The following is a 15,858-nucleotide window of genomic DNA, read 5'->3' on the forward strand; positions in this document are numbered from 1 at the left end:
GATTTTGAGAGATTGTCGATCCACCTCCTGCTCCACGCACTCTCTAATTGCCACCGTTGGCATAGAAGCTCTCGCTGAGTAAACATTGCGCGCTGCTCAAGATGCGCGCTTCCATCGTCTATTTTGCCAATAGCTGACGGTGCGCGTTGTGCAATTGAATGGCCAAAACGGGGGAAAACACGATTGACATGGTTGAATCGGGAGGAAAAAATCCATCAGCGATGCTACTTTGCGATGTTGCTTGGTGTTTAATTGATTGCTGGCCGTGCTGGCCGTGCTGGGTGTGGATCAGGTGTGAATTTGGTGGAAAATGGCCGTGAAAATTGAAGCGCGAAGAGGTGGATTCCGGAGGACACTTTCCGCTGACCAGCGAAAATGCAACAGCACAGCAGTATGGTGTTAAGCTCATAACTCACCAGTGGCGATAGGAATCTGGAGCCGAAGCATCTTCTTGTACACACACACTCGATGGCTTTTTACTGCTTCTTTTCCCAGGGGGAAAAGACACATGGTGCGATGGCACTGGGTGTTAATACAGTGTTGAGTCGCCAGCGAGAGATAACACGAATCTTGAGCATAAGTTTCGATGGGAGAGGGAGAAAAAAGCTTTACAAGAGGCTGAGGAACACCACAATTAATGGTTGAAGCTGTTACGTCTCTTTGTGCCACACGTCGTTTTGCTTGTGGTGCCTTAATGAAAAGCAAATAAATGCTGCGTCTGATCTCATTCCATCGCCATTCGATTCTGCGCGCCACAGCTTCCTCGCCCGATCGATCTTCGCGCCCAAGCAAAAAAGCCCTCTTTAAGTGACTAAACATCGCGCTGATCGTGCAGCCAAGTCATATACATACATACATGTGAATTAAGGAGGCAAAGAGAGATGTGTGCTTGAGCAATTTCTCATCTATGTAATTTTCTCACTCCTCAAATCTTCCCTTAGGAATGCTCCCAAGCACATTATGGGACGGAAGAGGGCAGCAAAGGAGGGCAGAGCATCAGCGAGGAACATGGAAAAGGGGGAAATGTGAGTACTGGAATGATTGTGTGCGCGATTGAACCGATTCTCACCATGGGGAGCGCATCATTAATAATTTTGTCAAAATCATCAATATATAAATCACGTCAATAAACAAATTGTTCGCACTCCATGTTCTTTTTCATCATCCTCCAGCCCAGCCATCACCTCTTCGGTGATCTATGGGAAGAGCAAAAAAAAAGTGCCTCGCATCCAAAAATATGCGAGGCATGTGGCTGTGGAACGCCTTTTCCACGATCGCGAGCCTTCAATCTGTCCATGGATCGGACAATTGTGAGAGATTCTCGCCAGACATCTCACACACCATGAAATTCGAGTGTGACTGCGCGAGATCACCGATGATTTTTCGATGATCTTCGATCTCTCAGTGCGATATTGAAAGCGAAACAGGCACAGAATCAAATGCGATCTGCGCAAAGGTGCAATTGTACAATTTTCCCGTGCGCCGCGCAGCGTTGGGAAAAGAATTGGGGCCAGAGTCTCTAATAATTGTCACTGATTAGATGGCTTTCACGGAGGTTGGGCCTATCGTGAAATCTCACCGCCTGGGCGGAAATGCGGCGGGGCGGCGGGAGAGACAGAGTCACACGCAAGGAGTCTCTCTCGCCCATTAGATATGATGATGCTCCGATGAGCACTATGTGGGTCTAATTAGATTTTCAGGGAGAGAATGAGTGTGGGCGATACGGAGTCGATCTCCTGACCCCATCCGAAGCTAGCCTCTGCCTCGAATGGCCAACAACTATTCAGCTTAGTATATATGATGTGCGATGGGAAAGGTCAGACAATTAAGTTATATTGATGTGTGCAAGCACTGTTCCACACCAAAAGAGCTGCACATTGTGGGAGAAGCGCTGCCCAGACCACGTGAAGATGAACACCATATATCGTCGCGAATTCTTTTCCTCCCTTGCGCACTTTCCCGCGCTTTTAACTCATCGCAATCACACACGCGTCGCCGGAAAATCGTCGTTGCGCCAACAAGCGATGAAATTATGCTAAATTCGTTAATAATTGAGAGTTTGTGTGGAGAAATATGTCAAATCTTTCACGAAAAACAACCCTATTTTAACCCTTACATTGCCAAAATTCAAGTTATGGCTTTAACTCTGTATTTTTTTTCCTAAAAAATGGAGCATTTTAGCAAAATACCAGCGCTGAAAAATGCTCTAAACCCTGCTTGTCTTGAGGATTCGCGACAAACATTCAAATTCACATACAATCAACTCTGGTAAAATGTCACAATGGGTTAATTGTCGTGGCATGTTTTGGCGTCCGCGATGGCAATGTTTGCTGCATTCTCAAAATGCACAGTTAATCAAGGGGAGATTATTTAAAAGATGAATTGCCGCAACCAAGTTGCATATTAATATATCTCATCTCGAACAGGAACATCTCTTCTCCCTTTGCAATGACGAATGATATGTCGTCGCGTGTTGAAAATCCACCTCCTTGTCTTCCTCATGCACAACATGCCTTTGCTCCAGGTCGCGACTGGAGGGCGAAGGCACGTCTTGGGCCAGTTGCAAGGAGTGAGAGTAAGAGCGCCACTCGCAATAATTAATTTGTATCGATTAATTCATAAAATGGATTCTAATTCCACTCTACACACAGATTAATTGATTTGTCACTTGGTGAGAAGCATTATTTATGCTGCACTCCAGCAAATATTGCGTGAGATGCACTCATATTTTTACAAGCCACACCGCAACACCTCAATTGATGATATTAATTCAACACAAAATTATACTGATGCACTCGTTTGCAGGTGTGAAGAATTAATTGCACCCTATTGCTCTTCACCCGAGCATTGGATGTGCAAAGATGAAAAAGTGATTTGGATGGGAGTCTCCATGCCAAATGAACGTACTTTCTCACCTTTTTCCCATATAATACTCTTGTTCCTCCACTCGCAGATCATTTATCGAATTTCTTCACACAATCCCACAGGTGAGTGGAGAAAGAAATGATTTCTTCAACTCCATGATCGTACTTTTTCTCCTCATGTGCCTAATTTATGGAATTACACCCAATAAATCAACCTCTCTTGCGCTCTCTCTATCTCTGCACGGATCTCCGGACGTGCTTCGAAGGATGCTTGGAGGATCACACTCTAAGTAAATAGAACGCTTGATTTGAATACGCCCCGCCCCACCAGAAGCCACGCCCATTTGGACAGGATTCGTAAGAGCGACAGAAGGAATCTCTTGTGAAAAAGTAGTGTTTTCTCTCTGCGCTGCAGCAAAAAATGATTTATGAAATTGCAATTGATTGATTTTGAATACACTTATTTATATCCCATCTTTGGCCTCTGCCAAATACGGAGCACAAGATTAAGTGTGGCGCGGACAAAAAGATGCAGCGCGCCTGGAAAAAATGGCATGGGCCACATGTGGCAGATGTGAGAAGATCAAATCCACTTTATAAGGCCACGTATTAAATTAGTTATCGCATTTATCAACTTTTTCCGCGCACGCACACCAGCGCCCAAATGAATTTGTGGCTAGTTTACCCCCTGCCACTTTGCAAATCGCTCGGATTATTGCATTCCAGGCATTTCTCTGGGGCTGCCTTCAATATTTCACAACTTTATGATCGTCTCTGGCAATCGCGATCCTCCAAACTAGTTAATAATCGTCACTCATCGACTTGCATCCCACACTCACATGATCGCGGGTCTTATTTGCTCTCGCCCGGACCGAAATGAGGTGCTTTTCTCCCTCCTCCTCATGCATTCCCGCCAGACGCCCATCGCGGGCTCAAACATGGAAAAATTAATCCTATTAATTGATGACACTGCACTGGGCACCACGGTTTTTGCGCATCAACTCAAATGGCAATTTATTCCCCACCCGCCAATATATAGAATGATTCCGTGGTGATAAAGAGCGCCTCCAAGTTGCCTCATTGCCGTGGACAGAGAATTATGTTAATGGTGGCCATATCGTGAATTTGTTGTGCCGGTAAATACGCGAAAAAAGAGATCTTCGCGATGTCGCCAAACACATTTTATACCTCTCTTGATTCCTTCAGCTAATAAAATTAATTTATTCATCCACTTCACTTCACCAATTTCCCATTAAAATCCTCCCGGAGTGGCCACAATTGTCCACGACCAATGCTGGCCTCATTCTCCTCCACTCTTCTCACACTCCATGAAATGATCATATTTTGTGGAATTAACAGCGAAGAGGGCAAAAAGTCCGTGGAGGATTTCTCGAATTTTATATTTGGATTAATATCCAAAGGGGAAATTTAGGTGGAGACATTTAATCAATCTCCTAAAGTCCGTTTTTACATCGTATTTTCGACGTCTCAGAAGAGAGTTGAGTTTCTTAGGGAGATCACAGATTTTGATGCTATTATTTGTGTGTTGAAGACTTCTGATGATTTCTATGCTGGATTAAAGTATCTGAAGCGCGGATAAAATAGAAATTTCAGCAAAAGACCTGAAAATCGGCGTAAAAAGGCTCAAAATTGGGAGGAACAAAGTCATTGAGGATTTTAATCTATTGAAAAGAGCAAATTTCAAGATTCTAATCGTGAAAATATTGGAAATTCATCTATAGATCGAATTCTTTACACAACATTAGTTTATGGAACTGAAAATCCATCAAATTCTTTTATTGAAGACACGACTGAGCAAGGAATGTGGGTTTTTGAGGTAAGATTTTAGCCATATTATCTCCGCCTTGACCCAAAAGATCACTTGTAATGGAATTTGCAGCGGTGAAAATCGAGGGCGGAGCCAAGAAAGACATATGATAATTTTTCTCCGCCGATGGCCGGCAATGGAGTCAGAGATGAAGGAAAATGTGTCCCTCTCGGCGTGGCGATAGAAATGCGCGCATTGTTGGGAGAAATTGAAACTCACTGGGGAGTGTCAGTGGAGGATAAATGTTGTTTTCGTAAATAAAAAAAATTTTATTTTTTGATAAATTATTGCTAATCGATGTTTAATCAGTGCCGAACACGGACCACAAAACTCCTCCCTCATAAATATTCATGCCCAGACAAGCGCGCTGTCGTGCATATTTTGAGAGGTGATCAGCGCGCCGCGGTGGGAGAATTGTGTTCCAGTAACTCACAAGCTCATTTAAATCAGAGTACCAGCGAAACACGGATCGAACAAGGGGCTCAAGACTTCAAACACAGCTGAATTAATTAATGTCGCTTTGCCATTTCTCACCTCAATGGCCGAACGAGTGGAAAACAGCCGCAGAAGACGCTCTTCGCGACACCGCGCGAGTTCCGGATGATAATGCTGAGGTGAAAATGAGCTTTGACATCTCATTCCCACACTGGTGCGGAGGATTCACAGCCAGGCGATCTTCCAAATGCCACGCAGGGCACAAAAAATCTGGCCAAACCGAAGACTGATCTCCAGAAGAAGACAATATAACATAGTAATTATAATCTTTGTGCAGTAGAGAAGAAGCAAAGTGGATAAAAAAAAGGTATTTAGCCCACCACAGAGCTCGATTTCCTTCTATAATAGTAAATTTATATGCGCGCACACGCAGAAAAAACACTAACAACCGCATCGATCCGCCTAAATGTCAACCGAAAAGATTGTGCATAAAATTAAGCGCCTAATTAATTCGTTAAAGATGATATAAAATTGGAGGAGAAAAAGTCAATTTGGTGATGGTTTGATTTACTGAGACAGGAAAATGCGCCACCGTCGATAAAAGATTTTTGATAGTGGAGATAAAAGAAGTTTCCCTGAGCAATATCGTAAATTATTCCACTAAATGATCATTTCTGGTGAGAGATTTTGGCAAAAGATAGTCCACGAATTATTCAATTAAGACGCAAAAGTCGCCACATGCCCGCAGCATTTCTGTGGAGATTTAATGCAATTAACCAAATTAATCGCCAATTGGACCGAATAATCGTGTTATTAATTATGATGAAGCGTGCAAATTCCGAATATTCATAAATGTTTGTGGGGAAATTTTATTTGACAGACATTTTATTAGCAAGTAGCGCCAAAGAGGATTTCTAATAGCTTCCATGACAATTATTCATGCTTTTTCTGGGTGGTTTTGGTTTTTGAAAGTGACTCAAAATTGCGGAACTTACAGGAAAAATTGTATTTAAATAAAATGCAGATTCGAATGAGTGCTGCAATTCAGTTGTATTCACGATCCTATGCAACTTTATCGTCTTATCTTATCAGATAAGATGTCAAATTTCGTAATATTTAGTGACATTTTGAAGAACTTCGTGTGAAAAACAATGTTAGAAGATCTGAAATGTCATGACGATTAAAGAAATTCGACGGGTGAATCAAAGCTTTTTATTTGTTCTTCTTTGTTTGTATCCTTGTTTGTATCTTATGAGACAATAGTAAAAAATCTTTTCAGAATTATTTTAAAATGTTTTTTAGACTTTGAATGAATATTTCTAATTAAAACATTTACAAAATAATAAATGCAGAGCAATATTTGCTTTTTATCGGACGATTTGAAGGTGTTTTGAGGATTTTTAAGTAAATTTGGCAAATTTCGTAGCTGTATTAACGCTAAATTTTGAACTTGCTCTGCTGAAAAATTGCGATTTTGGCTTTTCCCGTAATGAATATAACATTTAATTATGAAATTTGACAAGATATCAAAGCTGAATGGGGATGATAATTAAGAAAGTGTTTCTTTCTTCAACTCTACATTCAATTCTATATCCAGTTTATGTCCCCTTTCTGGTCTTCTTCAGTCCTGACGACAGTAAAATAAATTGCCTGCTCTGGAAGATCAATCGACGGAATCTTTCTGACGTCCCAAAAGCGTCTGCCTCTCTGGCCACTATCGTAATCGTCTGTTGATGCAAGACACTATTTCTGTGGCGCCCGCAGCCGAGAAGAGGCGCGCGATGGTGAATGAGGGGACAAAAAAGAGAGGCACAAAGAAAAAGAGACGAAAATGATAAACAATCAATCGTTATTCAATCGATACGGCGATGGTCCAGCGACGGATTCCGTGGGGCTCTTGTGATCGCACGCGGCGCGAATTTGAGTCTGCCTCTGCCGCCCAAATTGACTCCTTCTCAGTGCGAGTGAGTGCCTTGAAAATGGTGATTACTCATGCTAATTCCCCAATATGTCTAATGTAATCATCAACAACAGTCCACACGGCGAATGATAAATGTCATCTAATAAAGCGTTTAAGAGATATTCAAATACACGCTCATCTCGCATGGGCACTTGTTTTTTTCCTCCTCTTTCTCACCTCTTTCCTTCTCTCACTTCTTTGCTCGACGCGGGAAATCCGCGCCGTCCGCGGGAAATGGCCGAAAAAAACATCAATGCTCAAGTCACTTTGCCCCAATGAGGGCTCATTTTATGGGCGTTTCGTGATTTACAGCGTGTCGTTTTATTCGACCACCGCGACACGTAGTAAATTATCGAGAGCATGAAAATTGATCATCCTCCGCTGATGATGGAAATATTTCACTTTATGTCTCTTGCGCGTGATTTTTCACCGTCGGAAAATTAGTACAAAATTTACAAATTTAACGAACGTTGAACTTCTTCTGTGTGTGTATATTTTCGTCCAATTGACAAAAATCGCCCATAAAGTCGATTTTAATGGGCCATCAAGAAGTTAATGTTCGCAAAATGGGTGGGCAAATTAGAATTCACTCGCGCGGTGCTGAATTACATATGAATTTTTGCATTCACTCGAAATTCTTGTCCAATTTCGCTTAGTTTTGCATTATTTTTCATCTGTCGCTTTCTTAATTTCACCGATTTCAATCTCTGTCCACATTTTCATCCAACATGATTCTTATCCATCGCAATTAAGTGCGAGAGCGATCTGAAATTCACTCATCGTCTTCTCATTCCATGCCTTCTGGAAGATATCGTTCTTCTGTCACAAGATTATCTCACCGTTGAGATACTTTCGGTTGATTTGGTTGAATCAAGGGGAAGATAATATGGTCAAAAGTGGTGTATAGCAGAAGTCTTGAAAAGTGGAAGTGTTCAAAACGTTCAAAAATTCACAATAGTTCTTCCCTCAGTGCTTCTTTTGCTGCCAAATCATCCCAATTCTTAGGATTGCAATAATTTTCTAGGTTTTAAAACGAATCAGAAACAGATTCAGTGAATAATTTGCATTTTAGCACATCAATTCTTATGCTCAAGTCTTAGAGATCGCTAATCATTGGCAGAATTTAACGTTTGTATGCAATAAACACTGTTATTCTGAATCTTTGATGTCATGAAACACTGCAAAATGCGTTAAGATTGAACATAACCTCAAAAATATTTATTTATACTTGGAAACTGCTTATTTGGATAACTTTCTGGACGATTTTGGCTCTGAATCAGCAATTTTGAGTTCATTAGCAAATTAAAACACATGATTTTGTTATCTAGAAAAATTCTAAACAGAATCTTTAAAGATTTCTTAGTGATATTTTAAGGTTATGGTCAAAAAAGATACCAATAAGCTGTTTTAATGGAATTTTTAAGGAAATATCGAATGCAAACCTGATAAATTTCTTCTGATTTGAATGTCAAGTGCTTCAAGTGTTCGCAAGTGGTGTACAGAAGGCAATTATCTTCCCCTTGGATTGAATCTCTGGCGACAATCCATTGAGGAATTCAGGGGGGAAATTTATCTTTTATCGTATCACACAGAGAAAGAGCACGATTGTGCGTCTCGTTGAGCATAAATTGTCCCAAACATGATGACTCTAAATCACCTTAGAAGATTTTAATTAAATTAGCATGAAAATGCATGGTAAATCGTATAAATCACACACAGTGAGGCTGAACATGGCGTGGACCAAAAAAAAAGGAGAGCTGGTGGAAGATAACACGAAGAGTTTGGTCAATCGATGAGATTTATTGGAAATTCCCTGGGAGAAAAAATGAGGCGCGCGCGCGCGCTGAAAATTTGTGTGTGAATTGAGTTCTCAAACAAGAGCGATTTTTCACCCATCAGAAACTGAGGCTGGAATGTGTGTGTTAGAATGTGGAGGTGATAAGAGGATCATTGGCAAAGGGCATTAGATCCAATTAGGCGCATCGGCAACAATGGGCCAAAAGACGCATCTTTTGATAGCGACGAGCGCACAGAAATACAATAATCTCACCGTTTCGGAGGTGTTAAATTCCTCAATGATTGCGTGTAACAGTATCTCTTTCTCCGCATTTTCTTCCACCAAACCGCCTTGTCAATATCGCACAGACAGCGCGTAAGATGCTCCATTAAAATCACATAAAATTCCCGCCCATTTTACGCATCATTTGCATGCGAGCGGGAAATTTATACGCAGAAACGGAAAAGAGCCCAAAGTATGTGATAAACACTTGACAATATAGATAAATTTTTGTTTACGATTCCTTGTCATCGCAGCTCTCCAAAGTCCATCAAGAGTTCAATCGCGTGAATTTTGCAGGAGATTTTCTTTCTTTTTTTTCGCCTGCGCGCGCACATTTGTGCGATCCGGAAGAGGATTTTATCTTCATTTCCATAACTTCTCCACCTGTTTATATAGAAAGTCTCCCAGCGCTGGGAAAGGGGAAAGAGTTTAGTTGCGGTGCTTAAAGTGATATTTTGGTAGTCTGTTGATGATATTTCGCGGTGACATTCTTCAATTTCTTTGACCTCTTCTTCTTCTTTTCTTTCTTTCTCTCTCTCGACAAATTCTCCACCCAAATGAATTAATGGTCAATTAATTGTGAGACGAAGTGAGAGTCGTCCGAAGATTAATCTCTCAATTTTGGCCACATTTCACATTTGGCAGAGCCGCGAGGAATCCGCGAGAAAAAGGAATCCAATTTGAGGCGGCGTTAATGAAATTTCGCAAAAATAATTGCGAAGGTTGTCATAAATAAGTGTATTTACTTCTCTATCACCACCAACTGGACGTCTTGCGATAAAGTCACGCGAAGGAGAAGAAGAAGTTGGAGGACTTTTCCCCCCCTGGAAATTGATCTCCAGCAGCGCTTTATTTATTTAATTGTCCGCCTTCAATAGTCAACAATAGTCGTAATTTCGCGAATGCTAGGAATTAGCCTCGTTAAATTTATTTCTCGCGCATCGTCTTCGATGCACTTGCGGATGCGCTCTCGTTGATTTTATTGATTTCACTGCTGCAGAAGCTCTTGTAAGTCACAATGTAACTCTACACCGTTCGCGGGGCGGGAAAGGAAGTCTTCAAGCAATGTTTCTGCGCGTTGCAACACTCCGATTGGGGAAATTGTGTCGGAAATCACATTTCACAGACCTTTAAATTCGTTAATTAATCCTTGAAAGATCCAGAGAAGATTGTCCAGTTTGGAGTTTAATCAGATTCTTCAGCTGTATGAAGCTTCTTAAGAACATTGAGAACATTTCCTAGGACATGGAAACACTGGACGAAGACAAATTCATGAAAATTATTCATCTCGAATGTAAGGTTTGGTCACTTTGACCACAGCAAGATAAATAGCGTCTAAGGAACTCAGCACACTATGAATTCTGGATTGTCAGATTCTAGTTGTCAAAAGTGGCGCCAACTTTTCCTCTAATATAAAATTGTGATTTTTGTCAAAATATCCAGTTCGAGAATCAGATTCTATCTAGATTGGAAAGAAAGCCGAAAGAAAAGGCATCTTTCATATTAAGATATGTATCAAAAAGGTGAAAAATTTCATGCTAATCCCAATCTGTAGTCTTTCTCACACTTTCAGCTCTCGATCAAACTGTAAAAAACACTCAAATGTGCCCTTTTTCAAGCCACACGAAAACCCCCCCCAAAAGATCGATTGAGTGAGATTTGAGGCAGAAGAAAAAAAAATCTGATAAATCTCGATCGATTTTCCCAATAAATTAGCATAAAATTTCATTGGGTGAAATCGAAGATCATCCCGTTGTTCACGAAATTATTGATCAAGATCTCTTCAGGCGCGCTTCGTGCGAATAAAAATTCCGGAAACTTAATCCCACCCATATTTTAGCACTTTGTGGACAAATATATGTCGCGGAGAAAGAGATTCTCTCACTTGGCGCAGTGCGGGAGGGATTTTTGGGCGGAACACATCCATAAAAAATGTCACTCCCAAAAGTATGATTTAGAGACGATGATCGCAGCGCGAGATCGCGAGTCTTCAATGGTTCTTCTCAGCCGTTGAGGATCTCCATCTGCAGCCTCATTTCGCGCTGCACTGCTCCATCATTGCATTTAACAATCACTTCCAGAAGCTCTCCTTGTCCATCGATCAAAGAGGCACTTGTCTTCACCTCATAAATCTCGCGAGATCAATTCCACGGCCATTTTTCTCGCTACAATTCCTGCCACATAATTATTGGGCAGCATCTCTCCTGCACTCTCACGCCGCGCATGAGAAGATGATTCTGCACAAACGCCGCGGCAATTTTGCATTTCATCAAGATCAGGAGGCTGAGAATCGTTTATTTCGAAATGCCAGAGAGAAAACGCCGACAGGTAGGCAAAACTCACCTTCAGAATCGCTCACCTTTGGCGCCACCGCGCGCCGCCTCCGCCGGCGAAGCTGTTGTGTAGACCTCGTAATCTACAATCGTGAAGTTGTAGTCGCCGAACATGCTGGAGCAGCTGGCGCCGGGGCCGTCGTAGGAGTGCGGGAGATTCGAGTAGGAATCCATGTTGGAGCTGCACGAGTTGGAGATGAGCAGATCAGCGCCGGCACCGAAAATAGGGCCGCAGCTGCAAGGAAATAGTCAGTGTGTGGACTGGAAGAGACACTCTTCTCGGGATCACTCACTCCGGATGGTAGCAGATGGCGTAGGGCTTCTTCACGATGCCGAACTTGAGCGGCGGCTCGGGGCCGCCGGCCAGGGCGAAGAGGAAGGCCTTCTCGGAGTGGATGTAGCCGCCCTTGCGGCTGTTCTTCGCCCACGGCACGTCGCTGAAGCCGCCGGAGATCTCTCCGCGCGCGCCCAGCGCGATCACCATCGTGGGCGCCACGCCATCGCAGTAGCGATGGAAGGACACGGCGGAGAAGGCGTGCTCGGATGCCCTGAAGGCCAGCTTCCACATCTGCTTGGGGCCGCCGAACCAGCCGTTGAGCACGCTCTGCAGATGGAGCTTGTCGCTCTTGAGGATCGCCGAGCCGGGGAAGAGATTGAGCAGCAGGCGCGGCTGCAGGCGCTTGTCCGTGTCGCCGGGCGTCGGCAGGGCGACGGGGGCGCTCAGCGCGGCGAAGCGATAGCGCTCGAGCGACAGCTCCATCGGCACGGCGCCCGTGGGCTCCACTTCCTCCGCGAACACCTTGCTGTCGATCTGCAGCAGGCGCACGTGGCTGATGACGCCCGAGAGATGCTGGCACACACGCACGCGCTCCTCCTCCGTCCAGTGTGCCGTGGGCTGCGTCACGCCGGCCTGGTTCTTCGCCCAGGCCAGCACGCAGCGCCACACGTCCTCCTCCTCCAGGCAGAACTGCGGGAAATCAAATGTTAGACAGTCTCTGCTCCTCCGGAAGCCCCATTCGCACTCACGTAGTCCGACGAGATGAGCTTAATCAGGCCCTCCTTGGTCAGATTGAGGAAGGCATTCGTCTTCACGCACTCCGCGGCATTCTCTCCGATGTAGCTCACGCATCTCTCCATGAAGGCTGTGCACTTGGCGCCTGCAAAACACAAGAAGACCATCAGAACTGCCTTCCGGACATTCGGTCGCGCGCTCCCCTCGCGGAATCCAGTGAAAAGGCCGGGTTAAATAATACACTTTATTCGAAAAGCCCTCCCTGGAACGCGCCAAATCCTCCGATGTCTCCTCCCGGACGCCTTAACCTCACATTTGCATCCCCGAGCCGGGATTCACGTTCTGGATGAGCGTGATGTTGTCGCCCTTGAGCATTATCCTGCCCAGCTGGCGGCGGCTCTTCGTCTTGATGTTCACCTCCTCGGCGTCATCCAGCACCAGGTTCATGTACTCGTCGAAGCCCACGATGTGCCCCTCGAGCCGGGTGTTGACGTTCTCGAACAGCCACACCTGCACGCGCGACCGGTTCTGCAGATAGCGGAAGATGAGGTTGATGGGCTGCACCATCACCTTCTGCACCTTCGCGTTGCCTTTGAACGACATTTCGGGCGGGTTTTTCACGGGAAATTCACAGATGAACTTGCAACACAAGCGGCTTGTTTATGTTTTCTCGCCGAATAAACGTTCGACTGGCGTCACGATATTTTGCGCGCGTGAGCGATTAATCGACGACATTTCATCGCAGACACACTCTAGCAGAGACACACTTTGCTTTCAAATTCAACGTGCCGAATAAGACTGACTTGAATTTGCATTTGATTATTGTCATAATACCTGTTGTTTTCTCTTGAATGTCCATGACGGCGATGAGGAAGGTGCACGCGTTGGCCACTGAAAGCGTCGACACGACGTGATCTTCGCACGCCGTTCGCAGCTCATCGACGCCCAAATCTTTAGCCATTGACATCATCTCGAAGATGGAATCTTGCAGGAGAATCTGAAGCAGACGAAATTCAGTGCAAAATTCATTAAGCCGTGCATCTGGGGAGTCACCTTGCCCGTGTAGACGTAGAGGATGAACTGGCGAAAGACGTCGGCGCTCAAGTGTGGCAATCGAATGGGAATCGGCGTTCCTGGAGCAGCTGGCAAGACGCTGCATCCGGGAATGCGGCAGATTTCCCCCCTTTTCAGCGTCTGGAAGCTTTTACACCTGCAAAATAGAGCACAGAGATCGTCAAATATTTAAGCACAGCGAGAAGAGTTTATTTTTCAGCCTCAAGTGGGAGAAAAAGATTGAAAATCGGAATTGGACAATTGAAGTAGTTCCATTGAGAGGATAAAAGTGGAAAATTCTACTCAAATAGACAACTTTGGCGAGCATTCAATTAAGCCGCTCAGAAGATGGAGAGCAAATATCATTTTCAACATGTGCAATGGAAGGAGTTGAGAGTGAATTGCTGTAGATCAAAGATAAGAAATGATTTTGGTGATGTTTGAAGATTGAAAGTGTCTTATTCGAACAAGCTTAAAGGAATTTGTTAAGAAACTCACATTTTTAACAAATGTTTGTTAATTTTACTAAATTTTAAAGCTTGATATAACTTTTATTGTTTTCCATTAAGTGTAAAACATTTAAAAATGCTATAAATATCAATTCCTCCCCAATAAAATTAAACTTCATAGTTCAATTGTAATCTTCCATTCAGAATCTCTTCAACTCTGGCGTGGGAATCGGCGCACACAGAGCTTAGATTGGCGAAGGGAAAGACATGGTCGAAGGCCAAATTTTGAGTTGGTACAGTTAATTGATTGATCAATAGAACAGCACTAAATTCAAATTGAAGCTCCACCGCGTTTCTGAAGAGGCGCAATTACATCGCATTTGATTTCCCGAATTCATCCTGTGGCATTGCGAGTGGGTGGAAAATCGTATCTCACACATATTGAAGGGGAATTGAGTGAAATATTCCAATTTCCGGGTGTTTCTAGAGGAATCCTTCGCCAACAATGCGACATTCGCCAGGAGAAAATCCCCGGGATGGCGAAAAAATATTTAATATAACATCCTGCTTGCGATTCTTTCATGGAAAATCCCTGAATGTGCTTAACGATGAGTGACATGTGGATCAATTCTTTGGCTTTTCATCCTCCTCGAAGAGTCGCGAAGAATAGAATGAAGAATTCAATCTCTTTCACTGCAGCCCCGACAGACGGATGAATGCGATGCGGAATGAAATAAGTTGAATATTTCATGAATATTTTAAGTACAATTCATGATGCTGAAGATATGAAATGTGTCTCATGTTCGAAACTTCTCTCAATGCTTTTGCCCTCTCGACAAAGGAACATTTTTCCATTTCGTGGGCGATTTGCAATTTTCCTCCACCTCACACAAGATAAACCGCATGCAAATCTCATGAAAATGGATTTTCCCATGCTGTCTTTGGCTCTCCAGAACAGGGCGGAAAAGTGCACATTTCAGCTCCGAATATCTGTCTTGCAAGAGGAAGGCAATCGCCTCTCCGCAAGACCTCAAGTACAGCCTTGCTTTTGACTTCAAGATCAGGAAAAGTCTTCTGAGAAATTATCAATGATATTAAGCAGAGTTAGAGGACGAATTATGCCTAATTCCTGCCTATTTGTCCGTCTTTCTATGGGAAAATCTTCTGCTCTTCCTCGAATGTGGATTCTCACCTGGCCATCATGATGATCCTGTGCGCATAGACTCTCTCCTCGTCTCGTCCCACGAGGAAGACCACGTCGGCGCTGTCCTGATCCTCGGACAGGCGCTGCAGGTCGTCCAGGAGCTGCGGCAGGCCGGCCAGAGCCTTGTCGCCCAGCAAGAAGCTGTTGGAGTTCGGGGCGCGGGAACCCATTCTTCCGGCTGGCCGGGAAATTCGCTTCGAGGCGTTTTGTGAATGGCGCGAGCAGAAAATCAAAATAACACACACTCTCCAGAGTGTGTTGTGAGCTTGTGTGGGACAATAAAATAGTCATAAAACGCCAGAAACACACACACTCAGGTACACAAAAGCCCAGGCACGAATACGAAGCAAAGCACTCGTCAAGAAGTGGATGACACTCACAAATTCCATCTATTTCCACTCGAAATTTGGGCAGAATTTTCAACTCATCCGCACGACATTGAAGGGATTCAAGGGCACTTCACACTATTTGCACAATTTTCCACCCACTCTGTCCATCTAAACATCAGCGTGGAAAATTGCACGGCGGCAAAACACTCGAGAGCACCTGAGCGACTCCAAGAACTGACAACAAACCCAAACCAACACAATCACTCGCTCTGCGGCGCGATCATGAGGAATTCTTCGTCTACCTGTTTCGCTCGCTGCCTCCGCAGATCTAT

General features: G+C 43.9%; 2 protein-coding genes across 2 annotated transcripts; both read right to left on the reverse strand.

Annotated features, from left to right (window-relative positions):
• Window positions 1-11,270: 11,270 nt before the first annotated feature.
• On the reverse strand, window positions 11,271-15,367 carry LOC132255985 (uncharacterized). Its single transcript, XM_059752162.1, has 7 exons — window positions 15,186-15,367; window positions 13,545-13,701; window positions 13,326-13,488; window positions 12,506-12,636; window positions 11,773-12,446; window positions 11,506-11,714; window positions 11,271-11,383 (listed from the first exon to the last, which is right to left on the reverse strand). The coding sequence occupies exons 1-7, from the start codon at window positions 15,365-15,367 to the stop codon at window positions 11,271-11,273; spliced, it is 1,629 nt and encodes a 542-aa protein (XP_059608145.1).
• On the reverse strand, window positions 12,722-13,164 carry LOC132266085 (probable small nuclear ribonucleoprotein E). The gene has a single exon (XM_059766922.1). The coding sequence runs from the start codon at window positions 13,092-13,094 to the stop codon at window positions 12,801-12,803; it is 294 nt and encodes a 97-aa protein (XP_059622905.1). The 5' UTR covers window positions 13,095-13,164; the 3' UTR covers window positions 12,722-12,800.
• Window positions 15,368-15,858: the final 491 nt, after the last annotated feature.

This window comes from Phlebotomus argentipes, unplaced genomic scaffold (genome assembly GCF_947086385.1).
Source record: "Phlebotomus argentipes unplaced genomic scaffold, Phlebotomus argentipes genome assembly contig_5, whole genome shotgun sequence".
Lineage (NCBI taxonomy): Eukaryota > Metazoa > Arthropoda > Insecta > Diptera > Psychodidae > Phlebotomus > Phlebotomus argentipes.

Excerpts from the sequence above, each read along its gene's own strand:
- LOC132266085 (XM_059766922.1), bottom strand. The coding sequence starts at position 13,094 with ATGTCGTTCAAAGGCAACGCGAAGGTGCAGAAGGTGATGGTGCAGCCC.
- LOC132255985 (XM_059752162.1), bottom strand. The coding sequence starts at position 15,367 with ATGGGTTCCCGCGCCCCGAACTCCAACAGCTTCTTGCTGGGCGACAAG. Across the intron at positions 13,489-13,544 it reads TCTACGTCTACACGGGCAAG|ATTCTCCTGCAAGATTCCAT; the intron begins GTGACTCCCCAG and ends CGTCTGCTTCAG. Across the intron at positions 12,637-13,325 it reads CATTCAAGAGAAAACAACAG|GCGCCAAGTGCACAGCCTTC; the intron begins GTATTATGACAA and ends TGTGTTTTGCAG.